Below are 15,910 nucleotides of genomic sequence, written 5' to 3' on the forward strand. Positions count from 1 at the left end.
TAACCTCCTCAGGACCGCCGTACGCAGGATTGCGTCTTTGCGGCGGTCCTGTTGTTCTGGGTGGACGCGCCGGTGCGTCCTCTCGCGAGACGCGAGATTTCCTGTGAACGCGCGCACACAGGCGCGCGCGTTCACAGGATCGGAAGGTAAGCGAGTGGATCTCCAGCCTGCCAGCGGCGATCGTTCGCTGGCAGGCTGGAGATGTGATTTTTTTAACCCCTAACAGGTATATTAGACGCTGTTTTGATAACAGCGTCTAATATACCTGCTACCTGGTCCTCTGGTGGTCCCCTTTGTTTGGATCGACCACCAGAGGACACAGGCAGCTCAGTAATATGTTGCACCAAGCACCACTACACTACACCCCCCCCCCCCCGTCACTTATTAACCCCTTATTAGCCCTTGATCACCCCTGATCACCCCATATAGACTCCCTGATCACCCCCCTGTCATTGATCACCCCCCTGTAAAGCTCCATTCAGATGTCCGCATGATTTTTACGGATCCACTGATAGACTGATCGGATCCGTAAAAATCATACGGACGTCTGAATGGAGCCTTACAGGGGAGTGATCAATGACTGTGGTGATCACCCCATATAGACTCCCTGATCACCCCCTGTCATTGATTACCCCCCTGTCATTGATCACCCCCCTGTAAAGCTCCATTCAGATGTCCGCATGATTTTTACGGATCCACTGATAGACTGATCGGATCCGTAAAAATCATACGGACGTCTGAATGCAGCCTTACAGGGGAGTGATCAATGACTGTGGTGATCACCCCATATAGACTCCCTGATCACCCCCCCGTCATTGATTACCCCTCTGTCATTGATCACCCCCCTGTAAAGCTCCATTCAGATGTCCGCATGATTTTTACGGATCCACTGATAGACTGATCGGATCCGTAAAAATCATACGGACGTCTGAATGCAGCCTTACAGGGGAGTGATCAATGACTGTGGTGATCACCCCATATAGACTCCCTGATCACCCCCCCTGTCATTGATCACCCCCCCTGTCATTGATCACCCCCCCTGTCATTGATCCCCCCCCCCTCTGTAAGGCTGCATTCAGTCTTTTTTTTGGCCCAAGTTAGCGGAATTTTTTTTTTTTTCTTACAAAGTCACATATTCCACTAACTTGTGACAAAAAATAAAATCTCACATGAACTCACCATACCCCTCACGGAATCCAAATGCGTAAAATTTTTTAGACATTTATATTCCAGACTTCTTCTCACGCTTTAGGGCCCCTAGAATGCCAGGGCAGTATAAATACCCCACATGTGACCCCATTTCGGAAAGAAGACACCCCCAGGTATTCCGTGAGGGGCATATTGAGTCCATGAAAGATTGAAATTTTTGTCCCAAGTTAGCGGAACGGGAGACTTTGTGAGAAAAAAATAAAAAATATCAATTTCCGCTAACTTGTGCCAAAAAAAAAAAATTTCTATGAACTCGCCATGCCCCTCATTGAATACCTTGGGGTGTCTTCTTTCCAAAATGGGGTCACATGTGGGGTATTTATACTGCCCTGGCATTCTAGGGGCCCCAAAGCGTGAGAAGAAGTCTGGTATCCAAATGTCTAAAAATGCCCTCCTAAAAGGAATTTGGGCACCTTTGCGCATCTAGGCTGCAAAAAAGTGTCACACATCTGGTATCGCCGTACTCAGGAGAAGTTGGGCAATGTGTTTTGGGGTGTCATTTTACATATACCCATGCTGGGTGAGATAAATATCTTGGTCAAATGCCAACTTTGTATAAAAAAATGGAAAAAGTTGTCTTTTGCCAAGATATTTCTCTCACCCAGCATGGGTATATGTAAAAAGACACCCCAAAACACATTCCCCAATGTCTCCTGAATACGGCGATACCAGATGTGTGACACTTTTTTGCAGCCTAGGGGGGCAAAGGGGCCCACATTCCAAAGAGCACCTTTCGGATTTCACTGGTCATTTACCTACTTACCACACATTAGGGCCCCTGGAAAATGCCAGGGCAGTATAACTACCCCACAAGTGACCCCATTTTGGAAAGAAGACACCCCAAGGTATTCCGTGAGGGGCATGGCGAGTTCCTAGAATTTTTTATTTTTTGTCACAAGTTAGTGGAAAATTATGATTTTTTTTTTTTTTTTTTTTTCATACAAAGTCTCATATTCCACTAACTTGTGACAAAAAATAAAAACTTCCATGAACTCACTATGCCCATCAGCGAATACCCTGGGGTCTCTTCTTTCCAAAATGGGGTCACTTGTGGGGTAGTTATACTGCCCTGGCATTCTAGGGGCCCAAATGTGTGGTAAGGAGTTTGAAATCAAATTCTCTAAAAAATGACGAGTGAAATCCGAAAGGTGCTCTTTGGAATATGGGCCCCTTTGCCCACCTAGGCTGCAAAAAAGTGTCACACATCTGGTATCTCCGTACTCAGGAGAAGGTGGGGAATGTGTTTTGGGGTGTCATTTTACATATACCCATGCTGGGTGAGAGAAATATCTTGGCAAAAGACAACTTTTCCCATTTTTTTATACAAAGTTGGCATTTGACCAAGATATTTATCTCACCCAGCATGGGTATATGTAAAAAGACACCCCAAAACACATTCCCCAACTTCTACTGAATACGGAGATACCAGATGTGTGACACTTTTTTGCAGCCTAGGTGGGCAAAGGGGCCCACATTCCAAAGAGCACCTTTCGGATTTCACTCGTCATTTTTTACAGAATTTGATTTCAAACTCCTTACCACACATTTGGGCCCCTAGAATGCCAGGGCAGTATAACTACCCCACAAGTGACCCCATTTTGGAAAGAAGAGACCCCAGGGTATTCGCTGATGGGCATAGTGAGTTCATGGAAGTTTTTATTTTTTGTCACAAGTTAGTGGAATATGAGACTTTGTAAGAAAAAAAAAAAAAAAGAAAAAAATCATCATTTTCCGCTAACTTGTGACAAAAAATAAAAAGTTCTATGAACTCACTATGCCCATCAGCGAATACCTTAGGGTGTGTATTTTCCGAAATGGGGTCATTTGTGGGGTGTTTGTACTGTCTGGCCATTGTAGAACCTCAGGAAACATGACAGGTGCTCAGAAAGTCAGAGCTGCTTCAAAAAGAGGAAATTCACATTTTTGTACCATAGTTTGTAAACGCTATAACTTTTACCCAAACCATTTTTTTTTTACCCAAACATTTTTTTTTAATCAAAGACATGTAGAACAATAAATTTAGAGCAAAATTTATATATGGATGTCGTTTTTTTTGCAAAATTTTACAACTGAAAGTGAAAAATGTCATTTTTTTGCAAAAAAATCGTTAAATTTCGATTAATAACAAAAAAAGTAAAAATGTCAGCAGCAATGAAATACCACCAAATGAAAGCTCTATTAGTGTGAAGAAAAGGAGGTAAAATTCATTTGGGTGGTAAGTTGCATGACCGAGCAATAAACGGTGAAAGTAGTGTAGGTCAGAAGTGTAAAAAGTGGCCTGGTCTTTCAGGGTGTTTAAGCACTGGGGGCTGAGGTGGTTAAAGTCCTACATTACCTGATGGCCTCTGGTCCCACTCTGCACTTTTGGGGAAGTAGCATTTCCTTTACCTTGGCCACTGGAGGGAAAACGTAGTATTACGTGGTGGCCATTGAAATAAGTGTCCGACCTTGTAATAAAAGGATGGCCCGAGTGCAGCAGAATGGGAGCTGGCTTATAGAAGTGGTTCCCGAATGGCCATCCAATTTCCTGGTATACACCAGGCACAATCCCTTGCAGGGCTAGGTCAGCTGAATACCCTTCACTTAGTGATTCATTTTTTTCGCCATGGAGAAAAAGTAATCCATATACAAATGAGCAGTTAAGTGCACTGAGGGCGGACCCAAGCTCCTGTGAGCACCCCGGCTCCTCATGCTTCTTCTGCCAGCCCTTCCTTTTCCTTTTTGATGGACAGGTCCATGATCCTGCATTGTCATCTTGCCTGGACCTGTCAATCAAGAAGACGAGAGAGGGGCAGGCAGAGGAAGCAGGAGGAGCAAGGGGGCACAGAGCGGCTTGGGCCTGCCCTCAGTGCACTTAACTGCTCATTTGCATATAGAGTAAACATGCTTTTATCCAGTTATGCCCAAATATAACCGTTTGAACCATCGTTAAGCCTTAGGCTAGTTTCACACTAGCGCTATAATGATCCCTCAGGCTGTTTCAGTTCCTTTCCCTGTCAGAGCCCATTGACTATACGGGGTTCCGGCCGGTTTCTGGCATCATTTGGCCGGACAAAAACTGCAGTGCCGGGTCCCATTTTAGTCAGTGGGGCCTGGAGGTGCTCTGCCCCCCCCCCCCCCCCCCCCCACCAGGCTATGCCGGGCGCGATGAGCTTTGGCAGGCTGTTCCTCTACCAGAACAGCCTGCCGAAACGGATCAGCGCTTGTGTGAAACCAGGCTTATTCCATTTTCTACTGGTTATACTGGGACAAACAACCGTTATATGACACAAGCCTGATCTACCAATTTACATTTCGATCAGGATGAATTCAGCTTTGGCAGCAAGAGCTTTGAAGACCAAAACCTCGCTACGGAAAGCGGTGAAATAGTCGAGGGCGAGAACATGGGAGGTTGGTGGCCTGAATACGGTTCTTCAGACTCAGGTGTGACCCCACTAGACAGTTTATTAACCCCTTGTCTGACCCGCCCGGCAGACAAGGGGTGGAGCATGCACTGCATCACATTTTATTTTCATTTTTTGTGCCACAGTTTTTTTTTTTGTGCGCGCTGACTTGTTGGTTCCTAACACGTTAAACATGTTTTTTTTTTTTGTGATTATTTTAATCATTTGTTTGTTTCTTTTTCATTTTGAGGCATGTGCAAGCTGGATGAACTGCCTAGTTTGGCGCTTGGGTTTTGTGCCACGTTTGGTATTATGCCGTCTTTGTATGTTTGTTGAAGCTTTTATGATTTACGCTACTTTAAATTCAACCTGAAACGTCTGTTGTAGTTTCCTGCTACTTGCATTCCCCATGTAATAACAATTCTGGAGCATCTATTGTTATGACTTTATGATGTGGCATTCCTCTATTATTCCTGCTGGAAGTTATCAATGAATTACTAGCAGTCTTTCTGAGTGTTAGCAGTTGGGGGTGTCCCTGCACAGTCTGCCACCAGCAGCACTGATTGGATAGTATCAGACTGTGCCATGACACACCCTCCACTGGTGACACCCGTCTGGACCCTCACTGCAAACTGCTAGTAATTCATTTATAACTTTAGCAGGAATGATAAAGGAATGGGTTAACAGAGTCATAAAAATAGATGCTCCAGAATTGTTATTACATAGGGGAATGCAAGTATTTACTAAAGCCATACATGTCAGGAGAGGGGACGGGTCCTCTTTAAGGGGTTGTGTCATCATGACAGCCCTGTTCTATATGCACTATAGACATATGGCAGTCATGGAGAGCCGTCCTATTCAGAGCAGAATGCTGGTGCAGATGGGGGGCTTTTGCTCGGACGGACCTGGCCCATCCATGTATTACATGGATGTTTAATCCTGTGAATTGCCGGCATGTATGTAACAGTACGTTGTATGGCCAGCAGGAGCTACCCAGTGTTGCATTGCACATAACTGCGCTCACCGGCTCATTGCAGTCTCCCCATTTCTCTGAGTGCTGTCACTCATCAGAAGTTAGCCTCACAGCCCAATTACACCTATAAAAATGTCCCCTAGGGAGCAAGCAATGATGAATCCGTGTATACTAAAATATCAAACTTATTGAAAATGAGATCAGACAAACCTAACTTATAAAAACATGCTTAAAGCAAAAAAGACATCAGACAATGGTAAAGGTGACCATAATAGTGATACCGAGTACCCGGCCCACGGGTCACATACCCTCCAATAAGATGTACCACATGTCATATACCACACGTGGAGTAGAAAATATCAAAACATAATAATCAGGTGCTCCCATATGATCCTCATAAACTACCCAAGGGGGATGCCCCAAATATCGCTTCCATATGATCATCATAAACTACCCAAGGGGGACGCCCCAAATATCGCTTCCATATGATCATCATAAACTACCCAAGGGGGACGCCCTAAATATCGCTTCCATATGATCATTATAAACTACCCAAGGGGGACGCCCCAAATATCGCTTCCATATGATCATTATAAACTACCCAAGGGGGACGCCCCAAATATCGCTTCCATATGATCATTATAAACTACCCAAGGGGGACGCCCCAAATATCGCTTCCATATGATCATTATAAACTACCCAAGGGGGACGCCCTAAATATCGCTTCCATATGATCATTATAAACTACCAAAAGGCGACGCCCCAAATATATCCTCTACAAATATCTGACCAGACTCCAGAGTAAATAATATACAATAGTAAATATACATCCTAGAAGTAGAACCCGCCTAAAGACATGAGTGGCGGTTATGTGTCCGGGGGACCGACAGATACCTCGACACGCGTTTCGCTCACACCCGCTTCGTCAGGAGGTAGGTAATGGTCAGGCAAATGCCACATTATACAGGAGAAAAGACGCCAAAAGCACTCCCCACCAGGTGTTGTATCAGTGGAGCGTCCACCTGAGTGATGTGTGCCGTGTCATAACTACATGCGCCAGCCATGTCATGGGCCGGAAGGGCTGGAGGCGCTCGCACTGCCCGCAGCCCAGCCCGACCCCTAACACGTCAATCAACGCTCCCACATGGCACCGCCCTGCAGCGCACACCAGTGATGCGCACAACAACCCTGCCATTAAATATTAACCCCAATCTTACTCTATGCATAACTAAATGCACCTTGAGTGAAGATTATAACAATTAGAGGATAGCATACATATATAATATCCTAATCATCTACATACAATAATTATCTATTATCATACCGCTAAATATCATGTCATGGATGAAGTTCAATTCACACACCATACTGTATATCTCAAATATAGGGACTGACCATCTATGGTCTAAAATGGATAAGACCAATGACGGTGTGCAAAAAACACAAAGTGACAATGCAAGAAAAATACCAAGTTATAGAAACAACAAAACCGATTTAAAGTGACAGTGCTATATATAATCATCACTACACCGTGATAAATATATGAGGTGCACTGTGAAAATGTGCATACTAAAATGGACAATAGCGCTACTGAAGTGTATAAAAATCCATGGTATGAAAGTCCATTTATGATATACACCGGACCACGGTTTTTAATGGTCCTCTCCTATGTTGAATCCCATATTTCTCAATTCCCTCAAAATTCCCCCTTGGGTAGTTGATGATGATCACATGGGAGCTCCTGATTATTATTATTATTATTATTATGTTTTAATATTTTCTACCCACCTGTGGTTATATGACATGTGGTACATCTTATTGGAGGGTATTCACAAGAATGGTGATAAAAAAATAAATATCTAGTCTATAGTCGGCCTCCCCCCAGACAGCTTCCATGTACCCATAGTCACCTCTTTATACAGGGGGTTTGAATGTTAAAGGCCTTGAAGCCGACAACCCCTGGAGTCCTAAACTGTGCCCCTGAAAATCAAAAGACCCGAAAGCACTCAACAGTCCTCAGTCCGGCCTGCCAATTCAGGCCACTTCTGGTCCCTGCGGGATCAGGACCAGAAAGCGGATCGGTCCCATGACCATTGCGGCAAATCACAGGCCTCAGTGGTCACAGCAGCTTGAATGTCAGAGCCATGGTGTAACATTTAAGCCACTGTGACCGCTGAGGCTTGCGATTGGCCGCAGGGGTCACGGGACTAAGCCGTGCCATGGTCCTGCAGGTACCAGAAGAGGCCGGGAAAGGCGCAGCAGCAGGATCGGGGCGCAGATTAGAACCCCTGGAGGGTTGTCGGTTCCAAGGCCAGACAAACCCTTTAAGATATATTGAAGGTTTTATGTCCCTTTTAGGAAAGCCTGACAATTTAAAATAAATTGCTGCAAATTTTCATTTATTTAAAAAACAAACAAAACAAAAAACAATATAAATTGGTTTATATTTCTCGAAGCTTGTCTCCGTGTTGGCTTGCAACGCAAAATAGAAAATGCTGGAAATTTCTTTGATCTGGTAACCAGTAGTCTAGAAATTCGGCGTCCAGCGCCCGCCCTCACCCAGGACGTGGAAGATACTGTACTGTTAGATTATATTGGTTTATTATCTTCTCTTTCGCACTATTCACCTCCGTCTAATACTTGCGCATTCTTTCATGAGCCCATTAATGCTGGTTTAAAGGATATTTTTTCTGCAAAAGCTCTTGCTGTCTGCCATAACGTTCGATACGATCCAATAAATAGGATTACAATAATAACAATAATGTGTGTTTTATGCATTTTGGCTGTCTGTCTGATATCCTGTGTAACATACAGGGTTGGGATTACGAGCGGTTGTGCAAGAGCTGGAGATGGAAAGAAATCAGCTGCAGGAGCAGATAATGACCCTCGAAGAGCGATGTCAGGAGCTGGAAGACCGGTTACAGCTCCAGCTTCGCATTGAATCCTTACAGGTTGGTCTTTCCTATCCTCCAAGTAGCACTGAGCACATGGGTGTTTGCAGGACACAATGGGCATGTTGCATATTCGTGATAGCCTGGCGTATTAATCGGCCTGCTCCACATCACTGCGTACTGAGCACCGAATGAATGTCATTGTCCATGCCTCTTATGTAGCACTAAATGACGATTCTGCATCTGCTCCGTTATATGGCTCTTGTAACCAAGCCTTTTAACACAGGTAACATTTGATGTAGATGAAGAGACGCCGTCCTTTCCCCAGGTGTGTGGTGCTGGTTGCAGGTCACTTGCGTGTGAGGTGTGAACCCGAGGATCTTAACACTGCTGTGGTGTGGCTGCGTCACTTATCATGTTTGCGTTGCTCCCTTTTACCTTTGCGTTTGAGGTGCCGCTAACCAGTAACACATTAGAATACAACCCAGCAGCAAATTACAGTACAATACATGTGGATGGGGGCTCGAAAACTCCACCTACATGTAGCAGGAAATATTCTGTGCCAAAAATGAGCATGCTACGGATTTGCAAATCCACCGCATGCTCATTATGTTGCAAAAATGCAGATTTTAACAATTTTAACCCCCATTAATGTATAGGGGTGAAATTTGCATCAAAATCTGCAGCTCAAAAATTCTACCAGCTACGTGAAAGTGGAGCACAGGCAGAGGATGACGTAAAATAGCAAAATAAGCATTACTTACCTTTTGATTAGCTGCTGCTGCTGCTGCTCCATCGCTGGTCTTTAATAATTTAGCGCTCAGGAGACTTTGACAACGTTTGGCAGCTGCTGCCAATCACTGGCCTCAACAGCTTACGGGCTCGTTCACAGGAAAGTTTTTTGCGTTCCGTATACGGGCTGTTTTTTGCATTCCTTATACGGTACCATTAATTTCAATGGTTTCGCCAACAAAAAAAAAATGTACTCCGTATGCATTCCGTTTCCGTTTTTCCATTCTGTTCAAAGATAGAACATGTCCTATTATTGCCCACAAATCACGTTCCGTGGCTCCATTCAAGTCAATGGGTCCGCAAAAAAAAACGGAACACATACGGAGTCTACTCCATATCTGTTCCGTTTTTGCGGACCCATCTATTGAAAATGTTATGCCCGGCCCAATTTTTTCTATGTAATTACTGTATACTGTATATGCCATACGGAAAAAAGGAACCGGAAACACTACTGAAACAAAAAACGGATCTGTTAAAAAAAACGTCCCGCAAAACACTGAAAAAGCCATACGGTTGTGTGAACGAGCCCTACCTCTGAGACCAGTGATTGGCTGCAGTGGTCACGCGTTGGGAATGTGGAGTCAGCACTGCAGCCGTGTCCTGCTGAAAACTTGAAATGGCGACGGTGGAGCAGTGGACAATTCAACAGGTAAATACTGCCTATTGTTAGTTTATGCCTGCCCCTACCTGCACCCCACTATTTCCTAATCCGAAACAGCCCCTTTAATAGAAGTTATCTCAGGCTTCATGGCATTTTCCACGCATGAGGGCACAACTTGGCATTTATTTGTTGCCAGTATTATCCCAATGGATCTGTCTGCAAAACAGAATGCAAGATGGCGGCATGATTTATATGGCCTTTCCCCAGGAGGAGGCATATGCTAAATGGCAATGTTATGCAATAGACTTTAAAAAGGTCCTAATAGAGTCTTATTAAAGGGCCATAAACTGCTTACTGCTAGGATATGCCATCTCTTTCAGAGACTGGGAATGAAGGGGCTGAATGCTCCTTTAGAGACGTGACCCCATTAAAGTTTTCCATGCAAAGGAAAATCGGAATCAGCTGTGTGGCCCCATTCACTTGAATGGTGTTGTGCTTAGTCCTGGCTGAGAGTCATCTGTGTCTGATCAGTGGTGGTCCAGGACCCCGATGATCTGCTGTTTGAGAAGGCACCAATCAGATACTGATGACCTATCCTCAGGATAGGACTCAGTATCTGATCTGCGGGGGTCCAGGACCCCTGACGATCTGCTTTTTGCGAAGGAACCGCGCTCTGAGTAGCGCTGTAGCCTTCTCGCGGCTTTGCTTAGGCCATGTGACGTCACGTTTATCAGTCACTTGGCTTAGGAGCAGCTCAGCCCCTTTGAAGTGAATGGGGTTGAGCTTCGATCCCAAACACAGCGCTATCAAATGGACGGCGCTGTGCTTGGTAATTAGAGAGAAGTCCATGGCGCTACTGTGAGCACCAGTGCCCTCTCAAACAGCTGATCGGTGGGAGTCCCGGGTGTCGGACCCCCACCGATCAGATACCGAGGACCAGGTCATCAGTTCAACAATCCCAGAAAACCCCTTTAAGTAAGTGGATGAATCAGGTATAATCTTGCATTAGTCCCATTACACTAAAGTGAGACGTGATTTTAGTTCTAAATTCTTCTTTATCACGTGAGTTCACAGCTCTGTATGGTTTTGTCTCACAGAGGTGACAGATTTATGGGATGTTGGGATGTATTTTTATTGTGGATTCTCAGTTCCACACAGATATGCCATCCCTTACTCATGGAGAAAACTCCCACTATCCTTTATTGCAGAGTGACAACGAGCGCTTCCAGACCCAGTTGGCCCAGATTCGCCAGCAGCAGAGCCAGGAGGCTGAAAAAAACCATGACCTCATTTCCTCCTTGAATGATCAACTAAAAGGGTATTGTGTCCTCCTACTTTTAAGGTGGTAGTAGATGTTTTAATACAGCAGTATAGCAATCAATTGCATTTTGTATGACTAAGTCTAAATTGTGTGCCATATTGTGTTGGAGTGGCTCGGGGCACTAACTTGCAATTAATATTTCATAGCCTGACTAACAGGAACGCATTTCTTGAAAATGCTATTGTGGAAAAGGAGCAAACTATTGTGGAAGTAACCGGGAAGCTGGAGAAGCTGAACAGAGTCTCCAAAACGCTGCAGGAAAAGGAGGCCCTGGTCAAAGAGCTGCATGAAAAACTGGATCAGTATGAACATCAGGTCAGTGAGTCATTCACTTCAGCTCGGTTCTCTGCACAGTATGGCCACTGCTTACATTACCCGCATGCTGTATGCTGTTGAACGCTGCTTTTTCATTTTTACTGTGCTTAGGGTACTTTCACACTAGTGTTATTCTTTTCCGGCACTGAGTTCCGTCCTAGGGGCTCTATACCGGAAAAGAACTGATCGGTTTTATCCCCATGCATTCTGAATGGAGAGCAATCCGTTCAGGATGCATCAGGATGTCTTCAGTTCAGTCATTTAGACTGATCAGGCAAAAGATAAAACCGCAGCATGCTACGGTTTGATCTACGGCCAAAATAACTGAAGAATTGCCTGAATGCCGTTTTTTTTTCCATAGGGATGTATTAGTGCCAGTCCGGCATTCAAAATACTGGAATGCCGGATCCGTCCTTCCCGTCTGCGCATGAACAGACCTGAAAAAAATAAATGCTGGATCCGTTTTGCCGGATGACACCGGAAAGACTGATCCGGCATTTCAATGCATTTTTCAGACTGATCAGTCTTACAAATGCCATCAGTTGGCATACGTTTTGCCGGATTACTCTGCCGCAAGTGTGAAAGTAGCCTTAGCATAAGTCTTCATTCACACCTGGTCCGTCATACTGACATGAAAGTGGCCCCACACACCACATGGATTGTGTCATTTTACTAAATGATGCATTTTTGATGGAATCTGCATCTGGACTGTGAAACATACATGTGAACGTTGCCTTAAAATGCTACATATTTCAAGCCCTTTGCCCTTACCCTCTTTTGGACATCCACTGTGCAAGGGAAATGTGGTGGAGGCTCAGGAGCTGAACTGGTGCCAGGTGTGTCACACAGCCAACAACTGTCTGCAGTGACCACGATAGGAGAGAAGCCAGATGCCGGTTATTTAACCCCTCCAATGCTGCAGTCAGTGGCGACTGAGCGGTTAGAGAGAGGGATGTGCTTCTTCTGATTGCCCTCCTCCCCGCAACTAGATTTTGCGGTGCCTGCGATGTAGGTATAACTATTACACCCTGTCAGAGGCAAGGTGTAATAGGATAATGGTGAAATCCCTGTACGCTGTGATACAGAAGTTTAAATCATCACAGGTTCAAGTTCTCTAAGCTAAGAAAGTTTAAAAAAAAAAAAAAAAAAGACAAATTATAAACCTTATCCCATTTATTTTATAAAAACTCTAAACGAAATTTTTTTATATATAATTGGTTTCACCACATTTTATTAAAAGAAACATCCAAGGCAAGTATTGCTATTTTTTGGTCACCTCATCTCCCAGAAAAATCCAGATGACTTAAGCGTGCAAGTGATTACATGTGCTCCCTATATGCAATCTAATATTAATGTTCAGCTTTAGTCTGGCCAGCTCTAGGGGCCGAGCGGCAAGACTTTGTTCAGTTTTAGGTACTGCGGCGGTTTGAGTCTTTGAGTGATAGGATTTCTTCTCTTTGTATGGTCAAGGTCTATAGACATGATATGATTCTCCAAATTTCATTTAGATGGTTGGAATGAGGAAGTAAAGAACCACTTATTGAAATATTTTGAAAATGGATTTTCATGTTCTACCTTTCATGCTTCATTCCTAGCTCGAAGAAGTCACAAGGAGACAGCAGGCATCCGAGTCTGAGAACTCGGCCTTAAAAATGACCAACACTGAGCTCACTGAGAAGGTGTCTGCCTGTAAAGACCGGGTAAGGAAGACTTGTCAATAGAGAAACTGCTGATTTGCGCTGATCATGTGTGGTCCAATGGTCATCAGGCCACAGATAGAAGATCATGTGTAAAATCTGTGTTTGATGAACGTAATCCTTCCCCTCTGCTCATGGAAGAGGTGGATGGTATTTGCTGTTCATGTGCCTGCATGATAATCTAGAACAGAGGTTCTCAACCTGTGGTACATGTGCCGTAGTGGATACACACCTTTTCTCTTGTGGTCTCTCGCCTAGAACGTGGATATGTAGATATTTGAATTTGAGACCAAGTGGAAGGATTCAGCTCTGTATGGTCAACCTCTGTAGAAATCCTTATGTAGATCTCACGATTGAGGTTACTCATGTTATGGGCTGATGGAAGTATAAATGGTTGAACGTTATGGACTGAAGTGAGACAGCTCCTTTATCATGTAGAGAAAGTTAATGCAAGGCACTTACTAATGTATTGTGATTCTCCATATTGCCTCCTTTGCTGGCTTGACTCATTTTTCCATCACTGCTTGTTTCCATGGTTGCGACCACCCTGTAATCCAGCAGCGGTGGTCGTGCTTGCACCCCATAGAAAAAAGCACTTGCCTATGTGCGCTCCCCAGAGAGGCCAGTGCTTTTTCCTATAGTGTGTAAGCACGACCACCACTGATGGATTGCAGGGTGGTCATAACCATACGAGCAGTGTATAATGTGATGGAAAAATGAATCCAGCCAGCAAAGGAGGCAATATGGATAATAGCAAAACATTAGTAAGTGCCTTGTAATAACTTTCTCTATATGATAAATGCAACTTGCAGAAGTGACACAACCCCTTTAAGTCATTTTGCAGGTTTGCAATATTGATAGTATTCTGTTTCTGATGGTGTTTTTAGTTACTGCTCTATCCTTCCCTATACCACTCTGTGTATTCCGTCACCTCTAAGGACAAGCAGCCTGTCATGTATTTTATCTGGGCACATCATTCATCTGGGATGATACTTTATTACTTAGCAGTGATGACGGCTGTGCAGATTGGAAATACAATTATATCTGAAGCCATTAAACCATTACAAAGTTAAGTGTAGGTCTTACAATCTGAAATATCTGTATTGGGCTTCCAAGGTGACCTTAATCCATAGTAAATTCAATATAATATAGTTACTATAAGACTATTTCTAGTCTGGAGCAGTAGAGATACTATAGCAATTTGATTATAATTTTTACTGACATATCGATGACTTTGTGGCCTTAAAGGGGCGCGTCACCCATAGGGTTTTTTTTCTACAGACCCCTCTTAGTAATTATACTTGCCTGATCCACGCTGTTGGGTTCCAGCTGTGAAGGTCTCAGGTCTCCCCATGTGAACATCCAGTTTATCACAGGTAACATGACCGCTGCAACAGTCACATCTAACACATGCATCACGTCACCCAGTCATTGGCTGCAGCGGTGATGTGACCTGCATCCAACTGGATGTTGATGATGGGAGACCTGGGACCTGCAGGTCAGAGTTGGAGAAGGAGCTGAGTGGCAGGAATCAGGTGAGTATGATTACTACCTTGGGCCTGGCCATTCTGAGGGGGTCTTCAGAAAAGGTCCCCAGGAGTGAACAACCCCTTTAAAATTCTAACATTATTCTATAATTTTAGAGTTTTCTCCAACCTGGCTTTTCAGCTGTTGTGAAACTACAACTCCCAACACTCCATTACAGCCTTTCTAGATGTTGAATATTCACAACCACTAGAGAGCCACAGGTTGTAGACTAAGGGGGTCATTTTTTTAAGACCGGCATTTTAGACGCCGGTCTTAATATTCCCTATAGCTGCAGTGGATCCTGCCGGAGTTATATAGACGCTCCGGCCCTACATAAAATGGTAAATGAGATGGGCCTACCAGGCCCGTCTCCTTCCCCACCCACGCTGCAATCTGCAACAGAGATGCACCTAATATAGGCGGATTTCTGGCTAGTAAATGACCCTCTAAGTTCTGTCCAGACATATGGAAAATAACTCTTTGTATGTGTAAAGTAATAAATCACAGAAAAAAAATACAAAACATCCTGCACGATACAATAGTAAATATGCGGTTGTGCTACAATTATAAAGTCACAGAAAATAATGCCCTATAGTAATAGATGCAAGCGTAACATATGGACTAAGCCCTCACTCTAATGATAAAATCTGAGACTGTTAGCCAATACATTTTGATCAAAACACATCTGTGTCCACCTACCCCCGCCAAGGTGGTCTCAGTTCAGGCGGGTCTTACGCTAAACCTGCCTATGCTGTTATGCATTTATGTTCAGGAGCGCAGACCCCGCACATATGGTGTGATGCTCCTAGTTATCTTTATGTGCATCAGCAACCAATGATAATCATTGTTACAGGAAGCCCAGGCAGCATGCTGAAGGTAGGGCTGGCTTGGTGCTGTGGCCACATCTCGCCACCTAAGCCCCCCTGCCCCCATATCCATATTAGAGACAATTGCAGGAGGATAGAACGTGGCAGATATTGATGGCCACCACAGAGGGATAGCTTGTGGGTAGATATTTTGTGCTGCACTGTGATATTTGGTTCTGTGGGATGGTATTCTGTGCTGCACTATGGTATTGCTGACCCTGCCAACATATATTGGCCCCATCTACTTGTGTTGCCCCACCTTATGTCCATTAGGACCCACCTACAGAATTGGGGCCACTTTTAGTTGTTGTTTTTTTCCAGGGCCTCTCTCGTTC

The 15,910-nt window shown here is 44.3% G+C and overlaps 1 protein-coding gene across 8 annotated transcripts in view; it reads left to right on the forward strand.

Moving 5' to 3' along the window:
* The window catches only part of LOC120980649 (golgin subfamily B member 1-like), a 79,414-nt gene that overhangs the window by 38,907 nt on the left and 24,597 nt on the right, over nucleotides 1-15,910 (forward strand). For 4 of the 8 annotated variants that reach the window (XM_040409879.1, XM_040409883.1, XM_040409885.1 and 1 more), the window contains exons 16-21: nucleotides 4,512-4,632; nucleotides 8,380-8,516; nucleotides 8,743-8,784; nucleotides 11,058-11,167; nucleotides 11,317-11,485; nucleotides 13,081-13,185. In XM_040409879.1, the coding sequence (XP_040265813.1) occupies nucleotides 4,512-4,632; nucleotides 8,380-8,516; nucleotides 8,743-8,784; nucleotides 11,058-11,167; nucleotides 11,317-11,485; nucleotides 13,081-13,185 (684 nt within the window). The remainder of the gene's footprint in view (nucleotides 1-4,511; nucleotides 4,633-8,379; nucleotides 8,517-8,742; nucleotides 8,785-11,057; nucleotides 11,168-11,316; nucleotides 11,486-13,080; nucleotides 13,186-15,910) is intronic. The other 4 variants (XM_040409884.1, XM_040409886.1, XM_040409881.1 and 1 more) reach the window with 3 other exon arrangements.

This window comes from Bufo bufo, chromosome 10 (assembly GCF_905171765.1).
Source record: "Bufo bufo chromosome 10, aBufBuf1.1, whole genome shotgun sequence".
In the NCBI taxonomy this organism is placed as follows: Eukaryota; Metazoa; Chordata; class Amphibia; order Anura; family Bufonidae; genus Bufo; species Bufo bufo.